Source organism: Gadus macrocephalus, chromosome 3 (assembly GCF_031168955.1).
Source record: "Gadus macrocephalus chromosome 3, ASM3116895v1".
In the NCBI taxonomy this organism is placed as follows: domain Eukaryota; kingdom Metazoa; phylum Chordata; class Actinopteri; order Gadiformes; family Gadidae; genus Gadus; species Gadus macrocephalus.
Genome location: NC_082384.1, coordinates 21,686,106 through 21,703,985, shown reverse-complemented (window position 1 = coordinate 21,703,985; position 17,880 = coordinate 21,686,106). Strand labels below are relative to the sequence as shown.

At 46.9% G+C, this 17,880-nt stretch overlaps 1 protein-coding gene across 1 annotated transcript; it reads right to left on the bottom strand.

Moving 5' to 3' along the window:
- Positions 1-2,322: 2,322 nt before the first annotated feature.
- LOC132453567 (VPS10 domain-containing receptor SorCS1-like) lies at positions 2,323-13,434 on the bottom strand. The gene is made up of 8 exons (XM_060046514.1): positions 12,404-13,434; positions 12,116-12,205; positions 9,462-9,641; positions 7,525-7,671; positions 6,090-6,192; positions 4,372-4,448; positions 3,215-3,306; positions 2,323-2,517 (listed from the first exon to the last, which is right to left on the bottom strand). Exons 1-8 carry the CDS (start codon positions 12,530-12,532, stop codon positions 2,406-2,408), a joined length of 930 nt encoding a protein of 309 aa, XP_059902497.1. The 5' UTR covers positions 12,533-13,434; the 3' UTR covers positions 2,323-2,405.
- Positions 13,435-17,880: the final 4,446 nt, after the last annotated feature.

The following is a 17,880-nucleotide window of genomic DNA, read 5'->3' as shown; positions in this document are numbered from 1 at the left end:
CACAGCAGATTGCATATGCCGGGGAAAACACCCTACCAAAGAGGAACCAGCAGCCAGGTTACGAGACTAACCAGATAAATATCCATCTCCGGGCTAAATTGAGTGGGTGTCGCTTTTCTGCACAAGCAACCCCCCCTCCCCCCCTACACCCCTACCCTCTTTGCCATTCATACTGCAGCGTATTTATCACTATCAATCTGTCAATTAGCTGGGGAGGCACTAGCCCATGACAGGCACTTACAGTAAAAATACAATAAAGAAATAAAGTCGAAACTGATGAGGAAAACAGTGCATGATGGCCTACTGGGACGAGATGCCAGATCTGATGGGACAAGAGAGAGAGGCGGCACAACTTTCCGGCAGTGAGTAAGGAAGTTAGTGAGGGAAAAAACAACACAACAACAACAACAACAACAACCTGTGTTAAGGTTCCAGCACGCGGCCTGTCCGCTCTCCCCTAGATCTGCGTGTCTTCAGAGGGACGCAACATCAAATCACCATTTCTCTTCTGCTTTGCGTCTCCGTTCTCCTCTCTCTCTCCTACCTATACCTCTCTCTCCCCATCACTCCTTCAGCTGCGCCCCCGTCTCCCCCCAGCCCCCTCTTGTGGTGCCAGCAACAAAGCCAGAGTGGCAGTCAGTCACTCTCTGTCAGGTGCCATGAAACATAGATGTGATGTCTGAGAAACTCTCTCTCGGTCTCTCTTTCTGTCTTTTGCTCTCTCTCACCATCTCTCTCTCTGCCCCTCTCACCATCTCTCTCTCTGCCCCTCTCACCATCTCTCTCTTGGCCTCTCTCGCTGTCTCTCTCTCTCTCCTCTGTCTCTCGCTAACTCTCTCTCTTTATGTCTCTCTCCGTCTCTCCCTCTCTCCGTCTGTTGCTTTATCTCTCTCTCCCCTACCTCTATCTGGTCTCTTGTCTGTCCTCTCTCTACCTCTCTCTCGTCTGTCTTTCTCCATCTATCTCTTGCTCTAGCTCCGTCTATCTCTTTCTCTGTCCTCTCTCTCTCTCTCCTCTCTCTCTCTCTCCGTCTCTCGATCTCTCTGGTCTGTCGCTTTATCTATCTCTATACCTCTATCTGGCCCGTCTGTCTCTGTCTCTATCCCTTCCCTCCTCTCTCTATTTATCTAACTATCTCTCTCTTTCTCTCTCTCTCTCTCTCCCCCCCTCTCCTCCCCTCTCTCCCCCCCCCCCCTCTCTCTCCCCCTCCCCCTCCCCTCTCTCCCTGCAGTGCTGTAATGGGACTGGGCTGTGTCATGCCGTGCCGTATGAGGCAGGCATGTGGAGCGCCAGCTAGCTCGCTGACATTTAAATGCAGCATACAGAGAAAAAGAACATGAGGGGAAACTTTATGAATCGTGTGTCTTACCTCAAGACAAAGATAGACACATGCACATACACACACGTGCACACATAGTGTCTGTGCACGTGTGTGTGTGCATGTGTGTGTACGTGCATGTGTCTATAGTGGGACACAAGAGGGAAATAGCTGTGTGTGTGTGTGTGTGTGTTACACAAACACACACACACTCAGCTATTTTTCTCTTGCCACAAAGTACGGGGAAACTTTTTCCCGAGTGCAACTCTTTAACTTGAGTCTGACTTAAGACTTCCTCTGTGCGTTCTGTTTTTTGATAAAACGTATTTTGATCATGGCTCTCGCTGTTCCTTTAAGTAGACGGTTGTGCTGTCGCTGGCTGCCGCTGCATTGATCTTCCGCGATCCTAATCTGCAGACGGTTTTGATGTCGGGCAGACCTTGAGAGATCTCTCTTTTATTCATGAACAAAAAGTACGCGGCAGTAATAAGTGATGTGTCTAGCAAAGCCATTCACACGCAAACATGCAATTTATGCATATGGAACTGGGAGCGCACACACACACGCACACCCATGCACCACCCACACACACACACACACACAATTAAGCACACCACCCACTCACACACACACACACCCTAAAAGACAAAAAACACATTCCCACAAACACACTCATGCATAACACACCCACACACTTATTCATTCACCAATCACACAAACACACTCATTCACAACACACATACATCCTTCAAAGACACAAACACAATCGCACACACACACACACTCATGCATAACGCACTCACATACTTATTCACCAAAAATCGCGCACTGACTCATGCATGCACAACACTCCCACACACACACACACACACACACACACACACACACACACACACACACACACACACACACACACACACACACACACACACACACACACACACACACACACACACACACACACACACACACACACGTCATTCACCATTCACGTCATGCCATTCATGAATAATTTGCATGACTTCATGTCAACTCCGACTTTTGAACCAGTGTAATAACATGATCCGTGCTGGGGTCCTTCCACCACTCACGTCATGATCAAAGTCTCCTCGCCGGGCTCCCCCAGCACGCCGTCCACGAACAGAGGAGAGCTGGTAAAGCTGTACTTGTTCCACTGGCGACCTTCGTCAAAGCTCAACCTGGGGAGAGCGAGCATCAGAGTAGACAGAGAGAGAGAGAGAGACGGGGGGGGGGGGAGGAGAGAGAGACGGAGAGGGAGAGAGAGACGGGGAGAGAGAGAGAGAGAGGGAGAGAGAGGGAGAGAGAGAGATGTGGGGAGAGAGAGATGTGGGGAGAGAGAGAGAGAGAGAGAGAGAGAGAGAGAGAGAGACAGAGAGAGAGAGGGGGAGAGAGAGACCGAGAGAGAGAGGGGGAGAGAGAGACAGAGAGAGATAGAGGGGGAGAGAGAGAGCAGGAGAGAGACAGAGAGAGAGAGAGCGAGAGAAAGCGAGAGAGAGTGGAGGCGAAGGTTACGACAGTGTCGAGGGACCGTGGCTAATCTCCCCACTGTCTGCGTAATGCAAACGACCCTGGGAGTCTGAGAGTTGTCTAACAAGCTCTGATTTTCAACCGTGTCGCTCGCACTGAACGCTGTAAAGAGCCATGTCGGAATAAATAGGAACACAAGGAATACAAAGGACAATAGAACATCCTTGAATATTTTGTAGAAATATCTAACGCATGAAGGCGAACTATATGGAGAACGGTGTATGTGTTCTCAGAAACACAATGACGGGCGCTTTTGAGGCAGTCGTCTTTGACTCGGGGTCAAAAAACACTAAGCTTTTCACGATGCGCCACACTGCGCTCCATGGCGTGTAGGTCATGGCGTCTCACCACAGGTGCCGGATGGGCAGCGGAGTGTGTCTGATTGCCACCAAGGCTCCTCCTTGGTCCAGGTACAGAACGGCATACTCTTCATCAAAGATCTGCAGGGAGGACAAAGAGAGGCCTGGTCACGCTGCGACTGGAGACAATCTATGATCCCAGGGGGGGTAGAGGGTTTTGCTTTTGTTCAGGTTGAGATCGGGTCAATGGGTGGACCTCTTTGCACGGCGGTATGTATTTGCAGAGCAAGCTTTAACGCACACATTGAGAAATACTGACATGTGCTTGAATGCAAATTAAACCAGGTCCCTACTAAAACCATCAGACAATTGCACACGTGCATACACACACACACACACACACACACACACACACACACACACACACACACACTCATGCTGAACCCACACACACACACACACACACACACACTTAAGCACACCACACACACACACATACAAACACACCGTCAAATACAAACACACAGACACTCGCAAAAACACTTATAATGGCAAAATACTGCTTGACTGGGATGTATTTTTTGAATAATGCATTCACATCATTGTGTCTGGAAGAATAGAGAAATAAAAACAAGGGTGTCCAGGAAGTAAAGTGAATTATCCTTCAGAGCTCATTTGAATATCTACCAGACAGAGGCTAAGTGTAAAAGGGCAGGATGAAAGCAGCTCAGTGATTAGGAGCGGAGAACAAAAAAGGTGAAATTATCATCAGCAGGGAGCAGGGGAGCAAGGAAAATAAAACACGGAAAACAAAGTAACGGTGGCTGCGTCCGGGCAGAAAACACATTAGCAAGCTAATGACATTACACAGTGTGTCCAGCACTTTTCTAACCTGTGGATAGCTCTATCACTTTTCTCTGCACTGTTATTAACAGAAAAATTGCAATTGTTTTGGTGTTCTTAGGTTCCATAAAACAAACCACAGGGTATAAATATATTGTAAATGGGATTTATTTGGGGCTGTAGCCAAGATGAAGTTGCGTGATTGTGTGGTTACAGCTCAAAAGCCTTAGTATAATAACACAACAAACACACACATTTTAATGGTCAACTAATGTACCCTTGTTGTCAAGTGTTAAGGGTACATATGTGCGTACGGCTGTGGTGTTGTGGGTCTGAAACAGGAAGAGAGGAACAAAAGCTCACCTGTCTCCATGTGTTGCCCGCATCAGATGTAATGAACACGCTCACGTTGCCATTGGTCAGCTCAGAGCCGATGGAGCCTGGATGAAGGGGGGGGGTTGATCATTATATGGATGCAGGTAGGAGATACACACGCTCTTCAAGAAAGAGCCAGAAAGCTTCAGGACTTGGCACACATTGGATTTCTGTCCATTAAATTTGTTTTTGTTTAAACTGAGTATTGCTGAGTCCACCTGCAATCCATTCTATAACACAAGAATACTTCACTCTCTTGGCACATTCTAGCAATGGCTCCAAATGGTCTAATACCTCAGAGTGTGTTGTGAATGAGAACTTGGTATTTTCATATAGTTTGTGGACTTCTATATCGAACTGCTCAATTTTAGAATCGAACTAACAGGTGGAATCTTCAGTCATTCAAAGTTTCAAGGTCCCAAAGAGCTACAGTAACAGAGTTTTCTGTAAATGTACGAGTGAATTCATTTTCAGCATTGAAGTGAAAAAACACATTTTCAAATGCAAAAAAGCACTAAGAGGTTTTGTGTGTAGTATTTCAGTGTCAAGAATTGTTAAAAACTCAAACATGTCTGGTCTCTTGACACTCTAAAGCTAAAAAAAAAAATCGTCAATTAATAAATAAAACTGAGAAAAGAAGTACAGAATATGCTAGCTTAGCCATCTTAGCTTGGCGTCCTACCCACCTCCATGTATACGTGCTAGTGACAACAGGAGCGCAAAGACAATAAAACATTGAAGTGAGGTGAGAGGCTACCTGAGGGGCTAGCAAAGCCATATTTCTCCATCCAGTTTTTTCCCCCTCACATTCTTCATTATTTACAGACTTTTCCCTGCATCTCTCTCACCCTTAGGACCACCCGGTGGCTCGCACAATGATTGTGGTTTAAGTACCCTGGGCTAGGTCCCTGCAATGTGACTTGGCTTTGCTGAAATGTTAAATGACTCATATAAGTTGGCAGCTGCCTGTGGAAAGCGTGCGCCGACAAAGCCACTAGAGATACACAATGCCACAAACAAAAAACTCAACAAAAACAGGAAAAAAAGATGAAGCGAGCAACCCCAAACTGCCACATCGTCCTTTGTTTTATTTCGGTGACACAGAACAGAGTTGTCTTAGGTCCCCCAGTGCACTGGGATGACCGAGCCAAGATTGGGTTTGTGACATTGCAATCGAAGGGGGCACTGGGGTGGATGTTGTTGTGTCCTCTTTTGGATAACATGATGTTGCATTGTGCTGCACAAAGCAAGGAAAATAACAAGGCAAGAGCCACGATTTATAGTCCTGGAAATGTATAGAAACTTAACGCATGCTGCTCTTTTACGTTCATACCGATGATTGCAACTCGTAAAGACACTTTTCTATCCTTCTTCAATCACCTGATAGGTCAAACAGTCTGTCTGACGCCTTGTTCACACTACATGCATGCGTTGACGGATGGGGGCTTTTTTTGTATCCATGTGTTTTCCCGGGATGCATTACAAAGGCGATTTCATTGGACACTTGTACTTGTGTATATAGCATAACGCGATCTGATTGGGCGATGGATCCGTCGCTGCCTGAAAAGTTGAACATTTCTCAACTTTTGACGCGGGCCACAGAGCCGAAAGGACGGACGGACCCCCAATGAAAATCGCGGGCGCCCAACGCAAAGTCAATGAGCTCCGTCGACGGACGGAGGTAGTGTAAATGCACCCTCACTCACCCGAAGCCACAATGATTCCCGGAGCCGAGTCCTTGCTGGCGATGTTCCCTGATGTGTAGGGGTTGCCCGAGACCTGCAGGTGGAGGTGCAGCGAGCAGTACGGCTGTGGAGTTGAGGGTTAGACGCAGCGCATACGTCAGAAACGGATGGGAAACAAACGTCACCATTGGCAAGACATATTCAGGAAGAAATTGTTCCGTTGAAGAACGACACACGAACAGACTCACAACACTCGCATACTAAATCAATTCAGAGTAAGAGGTTTACGGCAACAATATGAATGACCTGGCCACCCCGCCCATGATAAGTTTCATTTTTTTCTTTTTCAAAATCTCCCCAATGGTCCCACCATTAATTTTGATTGGGGTAACCTTTACAGACACAATTCTCATTACAAATCCGGCAAAATGCCAGTAGTGCGAGCCGCTGCTTGACGGGCTGTTTAGAGGTTTATTAAAGCTCTGACATTTTCTGACAAATGACTGTATAATATGGCAGGATAGCCAGGCACGCCGCAGAATCGCTAATTGGTTTATCAAAAACCGGGTGATTATTTCGGTCTTCAAAAGAAAAGTATCGAAAGGAGTAGACAAGGTGTACGGGGGCCTTGTTGTCACCACTTCGAGACGTCCCTGTGCGGAGACAGCTACAACTGAGCACCGAGTTGTCAGATCATTACCGCTTTATTCCATCCAAACTAGGACGCCAGTGGTAAAAACATAATCAGTCCACGCCGAGCCAAATAAATAACAAGCGAGTACAGGGCAGGTTTGTATGCTGGCGGTTTTAGGGAGCAGGGCAGTTGTGTTATTCCTGCCAGACACGTCTTCTCTTCTGTGCGTTTCTTAAATGGGAGGTCGGCTTATTGGACTGAATCAAAACATCTGACCTTTTAGCCGAGCAGCCTGGGAGCGTTCAGCTCTGACGAGAGCTGCTCTTTTTGAGACCATCGCTTCAGGGATCAGTCAAACTCTGACAAGGCCTTTCTTTGAGGATGCTAACACACAAACACACGTGCACACACATACAAGCATGTATACACACACACACACACACACACACACACACACACACACACACACACACACACACACACACACACACACACACACACACACACACACACAAGGATGCATGCATTCGTACACACAGAAACACACAGGCGCCAGAAGCCAAACACCAAGACAGATACACACAAACATACGCAACAGCAAACACACATGCACCGGAACACACACACACACACACACACACACACACACACACACACACACACACACACACACACACACACACACACACACACACACACACACACACACACACACTACAACACACAGACATATATACAGACAGACAAACACACAGATACACATACACTATAACAAACAAAGACATACACACACACACCCCACACCCCACACTCCACACCCACCAGCACACAGTGGATGTTGTTTCCTCTCAGGTCTGTGTTGGGTGCCTGCAGAAGCCTCCAGTCTCTGCCTCTGTTGAAGGTGATGTAGGTCTTCACCTGCTCATCCAACCTTTTGTTGGCGAGGAACATGCCTTTAATCCCTGCCACCTTGAACAAAAACACATTGCTTCATCATTCAAGTGTTTTAAGAACTACGAGGCAAAACCACATACATCAGGTTCTCCTGCAAAGGTACATACATAGAAGATGAACGGCGGATAATATAAACAATTAACACAAGATTTTATGTAAATGATCTTGTTAGAAATCACCCCATACTGCCTTAGTGATATTTCTGTATCTGTAGCTTAGCTCAATGGAGCCACACACCCACAATCCCACATACACACTTGCCTGGTAATGATTGATTATCATGGGACAGGAAATCAATGTGTGCCTGACTTGTTCTCGCAGGCACTAAGAAATAGCCTGAGGCCACAGAATGCAGTTGATGACACTCAGGCAGGGAAACTCTCGTCTATAATTGGCAGATACTTCGATATCAGCCAGGATTTAGCATATGCTAAATCCCTTTCAGTTTGTGACCCCAATCAAGTCACAGGGTTTGATTGCGTAACCGAGACAAATGGGATGGATCTGGAAATGTGTGGAATAACCCGCAACCAAATGAATTGATTCAGAGGTACATGTGGAAGCGGGGCTTGTGGGTGGCCAGAGTAACAGTGACCGGTTGAACCTGTCACATCGGTCCTATAATTGGAGCAATTTCATGGACATTGATAAACTTAATATAATGAACATTGCCAACAAAAATAAATCCATGGGCAATCCCTGGTATTCTCTCTGGTGCAGTCCCTGGTACAGTCAAGGGTACAGTCCATGGTACAGTCCCTGATAAAGTCCCTGGTACTGTCCCTGGTGCAGTCCCTGGTACTGTCCCTGGTGCAATCCCTGGTGCAGTCCCTGGTACAGTCCCTGGTACAGTCCCTGGTACTGCCCCTGGTACTGTCCCTGGTGCAGTCCCGGGTACAGTCCCTGGTACTGTCCGTGGTGCAGTCCATGGTACTGACCCCGGTGCAGTCCCTGGTACTGTCCCTGGTACTGACCCTGATGCAGTCCCTGGTACTGTCCCTGGTACTGACCCTGATGCAGTCCCTGGTACTGTCCCTGGTACTGACCCTGATGCAGTCCCTGGTACTGTCCTGGTACTGTCCCTGGTACTGTCCCTGATACTGTCCTGGTACTGTCCCTGGTACTGTCCTGGTACTGTCCCTGGTACTGTCCCTGGTACAGTCCGTGGTGCAGTCCCTGTTACTGCATTGTTGGTGTCAGCACCTCATGGCCTGTTTAATATTCACACAATGCACTGTAGCTACCCATGCTCATCAACTCTCTAGGACATATCGATCAATGCTCATGACAAGGCTGGACAGCTGTCAATCAGGCTTAAACTACCCTCGATGTGTGTGTGTCCGGATTAATAATTTTGGGTCGAGGAGGAAATCTTGGATGCAGTAATATTCGTATTGAGTGCAATATAATAGCATTGACCGTTCAGTTTTTGTTTTGTGGTGTTCAGGAAAACTTAAACAGATAAACAGACATACAGGCTGGCAGACAGACAGACAGACCGACCGAGAGAGTCTAAACCCAGAATAGTGAGGTATGGCCTGGGGACAGTCAGCCAGCCAGCCAGCCAGCCAGCCAGCCAGCCAGCCAGCCAGCCAGCCAGAGCATGTAGAGTGAGTGTACACAGTGCAGCCAGCCCAGTAGAGTGAGCTACTCCAGTAGAGTGAGTGTACACGGTGCAGACATCTCAGTAGAGTGATCGGCCCCAGTAGAGTGATCGGCCCCAGTAGAGTGAGCGGCCCCCGTAGAGTGAGAAGCCCCAGTAGAGAGAGCGGTGCCAGTATCGCGAGTGTACAGAGCGCCGGTACCTCGTAGAGGTCCACCATGACGTTGCCCTCGGGGCCCATGCTGCTGACCACGTTCTCCAGGGCCAGCGTGTAGTGCACCCCGGTGGCCTCCGACACGTACAGGTTGTAGGTCTCGTTCTGGTTCCACTCCCGCACCGCCGCCACCACGCGGTTCTCGTCCGTGCTGATCACGTGCAGGTCCTGGGGGGGGGGTCGGAGGGTCATGGGGAGAGGAGGATACATCTTTAGAGTGTGCCGGTCCCTGTTCAACCCTCCCTTTCAGGACGAGGGCATGATGGGAAATCATTTGGTTTTAGTCACAGATGATAGACTCATAGAGGTATTCAATTGTTTTATATTCCAAAAACATATAGGGCCCTATTTTAACGGTCTTGCGCAAAGCGCAAGTAGCTTTGTGGGCGGTTCTACGGCGCTATCGCTATATTACAGGCGGATAAATGACACTTGCGTCGCGGCGCAAGTGTCAAAAGGGTTGGTCTGAAGCAGCCTAGTTACCCGTAGGTGTGGTTTGGGCGTAACGTCCAACAAACCAATGAGAGTGCCAGCTCCCATCCCCTTTAAGAGCCATGAGCGCATTTGAATCGGACGAGTTGATATTTTGACAGCGCGTCTGCAGTCTCCGATGAGACAGATGCACATGAATTTCAAACTGCAAATGACTCAGTTTACGGCCAAATAATATGGCCTAATTAACACATGGGGGTTTTCTTCCACAACTTCAGAAATACTGAGTCTTCAAATAAAATTCGGCAAAGAAAACGTATATGATATAACATATGATATGCGCTAACTGTGGTTCTATTTAATGATATACGCAATACATTATAAACATTGTTTTTATCAGTATTGTATGCTATCATAATATGCATGTGTCCCCGCGGTAATAGACATTGCCATTGATTGTATTATGCGTTACGTGTTTAGTTTGCGTGTGTTTAAACAGAGCACACGCGCGCGCCCGCATTCATTAATTCTTTTTAACACTCACTCGCGGTAAAACAATCTTTTTCACGATCAAATACTCATCAATCCTAAAAGTTATGGGCATGTAGGCCTACACGATGTCTCTGTCAAGAAAATATGTGTTTGCTGTACGGTGTTTGCAGATGCACTGATTTAAAAGTACAACTTATTACCGCTGCATCAGCTGTTCTTTCCCAAATAATTTACCAAGAATGTGCGGCTAGGTAGATGGGAGAAGTGTATGCGCGAGGTGCACAAGCAATCCGTATGCATCGCATGCGCATGTATGCATGCGCCCTTAAAATAGCATCTGAACAACGCGCCACTGACTTTAAACCAGGTATTTCCTGGTCAGTAGCGCAATGGTATTCAGAAACGGCAAAATACCGTTTGCGCCAGAACACGCCTCCTCCTTCCGCCGAACCGCCCCTTGGGGCGCATGATCAATCCCTAATTTACCGGCGAGTGGCGGTGGTGGGAAAAGAACGCTCTGCGCCAGTTGTAAACTAGCAACGACACATGCGCCAGTGACTAAGTCACTTGCGCCGGATGCAAGATAGGGCCCATAGCCTTTTCAAAGTACCTTGTTAAACTGTATTAAAGTATATGCTACAGCTCAATTAATATAAAATAATAGTTACCTTAAGTCAGTGTTATTGTATTGCACCCCTTTGCATCCCAAGATCGAGATAGCATACATTTTTTTGCATCTATATCTTTTCAATTATTATCTGTTTGACAGTAGTTAACTTACCCTAAACGGTTTAATCCTTCAGTGTGTAAAAACTATGACAGACTCATATATCTAATTGAGTGAGGGAGGTAATAAAGTGTGACCTAAACTAGCCAAATATATCACGCCTGACAATTTTACTCTTTCTGCGAAATCAAGACGCATGAAATGTCATAACGTACTCTGTGACCGGCCTCATTTTACTAAAATAACATGTTATTCACCAGATCCTTCTGATATTACTGCTGTGGGAGCAGTATATTAGTAAATAAAAACACTGTGTTCCTTCGGAATAAATGTAAGCAGAGGAGGACATTTTGTGGGTGTTTTTCTCTACTCCCTACTGTTCCTTTCCTTTTACACCTTGCCGGGAGACGAGAGTGGCCAGAAGCCTGGGCTTGATTGAATAAAACATGTTTAATTGTCACAAGCGATGCGGAGACACAGGGCCAAGCTGCCCAGCCTAACAACGCCTGAGACGGTGACAGATACGGCCTAGTGTTACCAGCATAAAGTCAAACCAAACAATGAAAATCCATTCTGAGGGCAACAACATTGCACCGCCACATCAACAATGGAAGCAGATTATCATTTAATCCCTTTGGGCTCATTCTGGCAATGGGGATCTTTGCACAGTACACTGACATAATGGCAGCTTGGGTATAATCTCGGACCCAGCAGTCCTTCTATGTCAGAGCAGGACTTGAGGACTTGAGGAGAGACAGCACCCAGCCTTGTTTCCCGTGTTTCCCGTGGATGAAGCTTTCAATAACTGTATTTCTACCGTGGCCAAATACAGGGTGTGGATTTGAAACCATCTGTAAACTTTGATTTGGGCTCAGAGCTTACAGATCACCGCCTCCAGCAACATGATTGGTTGAAACAAATGTGAAGCGAAAGAAAATCAAACGCCAGTCTGCAACCAGATATTGACCTAAAGTCTGATATGGGGGGCTACCTTGGGCAAGGTGTACTTGGGCAGCTTCATGGGTGTGAAGACGTCTCGCTGGGCTGAAACGTAGTAGATAGTGCGGCTGCTGGTGGAAACCTTGGACAAAAGCATTGGATTTAGGCAGTGTGGAGCGATTTAAAGAACAACCCGATAAGAAATAACTTGACCAAACCCAAGCTAAACTGTGCCTTTTCAATGTGCCCAGGACATCTCGGACAAAGCCGACACACATTCTGCCTCCATAGGGTCCGTAGACAATTGTTTTACCGCCAACGGGCCAATCACATCGCTTACCTGGACGAAGACGTACTCATCCTGCACCACCAGGGAATTGGGGTCAATGAAGCCAGGGAACGGCTTTCCCTTGTTGGCCTCGGTGCAATTCTGCAGCCTGCAGGTGACGTACAACGCCTCTGCTCCCATGGGTACAAACACACAGGCGCACACGAACAAGCACACACACACACACAAAGAAACGCACACACACACACACACACACACACAAACACACAACCATCACACACACACACGTATGTCAAGCCGTGGTGTGGTGGCTGCCATTATCCAATGCAAAGCGGCCTTCACTCAAAACAGTCCAGAGCAAGCAGCCTCAATCGGCTGCTTGCATTACTCATGTCAATAAAATGGCCCCCCTCTAAAGACGGGGGAAGGGAGATGTGGAAGACAGACGACCAGAGAGGCCAATTGCCTTTGCCGCTTTCAATCACAGAGCCGGGAGAAAGCCTGTCCCCACGTGTTAGCCAATGCCAACTATATGTCCACATATGGGTGATCAATAGTGATAGCCTCCAAGGGGGCACAGGGGTTTCAATCTGTGTGTGTGTGTGTGTGTGTGTGTGTGTGGGGGGGGGGGGGGGGGGGGCTGTGTGTGTGTGTGTGTGAGATGGAGAGGGAGCGAGGGTGTTTGGATGCTTGGCAGGTTCTATTTCACTGGGCCTCTTGAATCTCACTTGACGTAACAACTAAAAATAGAAATGGCATTTCATCAAGCGACGGGCGATGCAGGAGCAGAACTCGATGCGTTATGTCTACACATGTGCGCTTCGGGAAGACACAGAGGGAGAAAGCGAGCGCTCGCCGTGGCTCCGAGTTGTACATTGTGTCACTAGCAGTAGGTGAATCCTTCCGTGGACGACTTCTCGCGTAAATACATGCGTGGCAGAACTCATGGCCGTGGTGCGTTATGAACTGCCATGTCGCGTTATCCTTTGACGGAACCGCCCCCGTTTGAATCCAAGGTCCGTCTCCAGGACACGGCCTACGGCGCAGAAGGCCTCCTAGAAGCCATGGTCCAATGCATTCAATTACTCACGTCCTTCAGATATGCTGCTTTCCAGGTGAATTAAGCCTGGTTCTTTGTCCAAGCCCATTTTAGACCTGCAGAGGAGGGGGGGGTTGGGGAGACAAATAGGTTTGGGGGGAACATCACCATCCGTCAGTTCAGGTCGGCAAGGCAGTGAAGGTGGGGGGAGGCAGGGTTCCAAGGGGTTTTCATCAGGAAGATTACTGTCTTGAATCGTAGACACATGACTACACCGTAGGTTAGTGTCAAGCGGTAGGGAGATTGTGGAGGGAAGATGAAGTCCCCACCCCCCCCAACCCCACTCCCCTGTCCCACCCAAACACACCATCAGACGCAGGGAAAAGGCATTGATTTGCGTTCTACACTGGAGACGGCCACAGATGGAATGAAATATAAAGTCATTACTACATGAAATATGCATTAAAAAGACTTGGGGATCTGAAGAGACACAAAGGACAGCAGGGGTCCGGAGGGAAGAGGATTGGGAGATTGAGAATACAAGAGATGGTGGGAGAGAGAGAGAGAGAGAGAGAGAGTGGGAGGGAGAGAGTGTGAGAGAGAATACAAGAGATGGTTGGAGAGAGAGGTAGAGAGTGAGTGGGAGAGAGAATACAAGAGATGGTGGGAGAGAGTGGGAGAGAGAGAGAGAGAGAGAGAGAGAGAGAGAGAGAGAGAGAGAGAGAGAGAGAGAGAGAGAGAGAGAGAGAGAGAGAGAGAGAGAGAGAGAGAGAGAGCGAGAGAGAGAGAGAGAGAGAGAAAGCGAGAGAAAGTTGTGGACCACCCTGGCGTCTAATTATTTCACATATTGGTATTGGTGGCTTCCTACATGAGGCAGAGCTCGAGATGGCCTACTTAACGACCCGCTCAGCTTTCATGAACTACACAACTTGTTAGCCATTAAATAACCAGGAAGGCGGGAGGGAGTCGGAGAACTGCCTGTGGGAGGCCAGGGACACACTGAGGCGCTTTGAAGACGGACGGCAGACTGCCGGTGGTAACAAAGGACACACTGGGTCATACTGTCCCTTGCCTCCCAACTCCAAAGACCTGGATCTTTGTGCGGGTGTGTGTGTGTGTACGGGTGCGTGTGTGTGTGTGTGTGTGTGTGTTGTGTGTGTGTTGGTGTGTGTGTTTGTGTGTGCATGCCTCTGTCCGTGTGCATAGGTGTATGAGCGTGTGCATGCTTGTGTGTGTGTATACAAGCTTGTGTGTGTGTGTGTGTGTGTGTGTGTGTGTGTTTGTCTGCAGGCGCTGTATATTCCTGACCTTGGAGAGATTGGTTGGCGGGTCCTTTATGAAAATGTACTCAGCAGAGCAGTTGAGCTGAAAAGCATTTACACTTTTCTCTGCTCATTAAGACACATAGAAGACATGTAAATTAATAAATATATACATATCTTTTATAGATCTCTAATGAGAAAGTTTTATTCTTTAAATGTCATTCTGAACTGGGGAACATGGCAGCACCAACTACCTAGCTGGCATAGAAAAATATAAGATATGTTAAAAAGAGCCAGACATAAGAGAAAAGCAGCAAAGAAAATGGCATAAATAACTCAAAAATACATAACGGTAAAAAAACACTAGCAGCAGTTGAAGAGACGGTAAGGATGGGGGATATGTAAAATGTGAATAAAGTATATTTTAAATATGATGTATAGGGCTGCCGATGAATACAAACATGGTCCAGGGATCTGTCTTGGAAGGTAGACTGGTTCCAACGGTACGCACGTCCGAGCATTGTTGACGGAGCGGTTGTCCACCAAGAGAATGTTAATAAGGGCTAGCTCTGAATACTTCCGCCAATAAGAAGCTATTCAGGCTACCTTCCCATAAGAAAATAACCCGCTTAGCCTACACGGTAAACATATATTTAGATATACTGCAGTTTTCTACTTCTGTGGACTTTGATGTGGTATTCTCTCCCAGGGTTCGCTGTTTGACGGAGCGTCGCGGCAGGTTATTTTTCCCGCCGCGGGCCGTGACCGAGTTGCAGATCAGCTCTGTACTTTGTGCCTTTTGTTCCTGGAGTGTGCTCGCCACATAAACACACAGGAATGCTAGCTCCCTGACGCAGCCTCATTAGCATGGTTGCCACTAGCGCTTCCATAGCCGCAGAGCTACGTCCAGGAATAGAAGGCCGACTTGTTCTGGCCCAAGCAACCCCCCCACAGCCCCAACACCTCTAGGGCTTCCTTACCGTCCACGGCTGGCTGTGGGGGGGGGGGGGGGGGGGGGCATGTCTTTGTCACATGCTACATACCGACCTCCATACATACCAAGAGTGGACTGTACACGGACTGAACCAACAAACTAATGGTCTGTATGTTTGAGCTTCAGAAAGATATCTGTTGGTCGAGGGATCTGTCTTTGTACCACCTAATCAAATACATCAGAAAGAACACTAGATAATCAAGATACTTATAAAATCTAAAATAATAGAAATAGACATAGCAGAACAAAACATGGTCCATCGATTATTCTATAGATGGATCGATAGATACATTATAATGGGACTAAAAGCTTTTTCCCGACAGACAGGCTATTATGTCTACATCCCTCTTTTGTACTACCTAATCAAATACAACAGAATCAGGCTGGCATGGAAATTAAATAATTTCAAAGCTTCTGTACAAAATGGTGGCATTACTGAGAAGCATAATGTAACTGTCTACCACAGAAAGCAGTGGGTTTGTCACCCCCATGAATAATGAAATCACTTTGTTTAATTTATTCTCTGATCCATGGAGGTATCCTACATGGTAAAAGTGTATTCAAGGTTCACTTGTATCTGTGAATTTCAATACTCTATTCCCTCTTTCCACTAACTCGATTTCTAAGGCTGAATCTTTGGTAGAGTGTTCAGTGTCATAAGTGTCAGGAGCCTATCATTCTAAAATTGGCTGTAATTTAATTAAGTATAATTAATTCAAATGACAGGTCTCAGATAGGTCTTGGATCTATTCATAATGACTCCTTCACCGTGGTGCAGCGGAAAACATTTTTTGAGCGGTAGGGTTGACACTGGTAGGATAGAAAAAATACCTGTATATTGGCCTTACTAACAATAAGCGCATTTGTCAGAAGAAAGAGAGAATCAATATACGGCTGTCGGTACAGTACGTATTTTTATAGAACCAAATGCAAAGAAGTAACAATGCTTCATAATGCTAGGTAATATTTTTAAGTGCAAGGACATACAACATACAATCTGTGGTACATTGAGTGCCAGGAAGTACAACATACAATAAATGCGCAAGAGGGGGGTGGAGCGTGTGGGGGTGGGGCTAAGTTTAGGTGAACTATAAAAAAGACCTGTGTAGATTGAGGAATCATATTCATGCGTTGCCCAAAACAGAGTTTAAATTCGCCACAAAGATTCAACAGAAATCTAGTGTGGTTTAGATGAATGAAAACCAGGACTGTATTATGAGACGGAGAGGGGGGGGGGGGGGAGAAATAATAGCATAGCGGCTACGCAGTTGTGTGTAGCGTCTCGCATGAGACCGGCACTTTGTTTGACCCCCAATGTCCACAAAGTCTACCTTTATGCATCATTGAGCGAGATGCCTAACCCCCTCTCTGCTTCGTAATGATGTGTTTCTGGAATCACCGTCATTTGCTTTGCATGAAAGCCTCTCCTAACTAAATAGGGAAGCAGTCCTGGAACGGCGTACTTACCAGTAGAAGCGATTGGGAGACACTTTCTCATGCACCAGCTGCCACCGTCGGCCAAACTCCACGGAGCTGTAGAGCTGGGGCAGAGAGACAATGCAGGGAGGACTATTAGGCCATCTGAATCTATGCAAAATGTCCTCTAAATCGAACGGCCTTCATGTATGCATAAGTCTGGAATTAATGAGATGATATTCTTACCCCTCGATTACTGATTAATACGTTTCATTGAGTATAGCAAGTGATCAAACAGGTGAATTCCTCCATTGGGTTGAGTATACTATATGCTCAATGATATCGACATAACTTCTATAATAGTGCTCTCATTTTGATTAATCCGGATCCTCACTGTAAGGAGGGATGCCCCACTCTCTGTTCCTTCTCAAGATTTCTTCCACGCTAATTTAGGGAGTTTTTCATGCCCTCTGGGGGGATAGGGTTAACGCCAGGGGGGGTCGTAAATACATGACCGGCTAAGCACTTTGAGACTGTACCTGTGATTAAGGGCTATACAAATAAAATTGAATTGAATTGAATGAATCCACATTAACATGGCGTAATATACATTGATAAACCGAACATAATATATTATACTATACTGCAACAGCAATGTCCTGCTTTAAATGTTGACCACCTGACGCATGCCGTCTTTGAGACACTATGGAGGGCGGCTGATGCATGTTGTTTCGTAAGCGTTGGCTAAAATGCGTCTACAGAGCAGTCCCCGAACGCAGCCCATTACAGCAGACATGCCCCGCACACTCTCATCCCA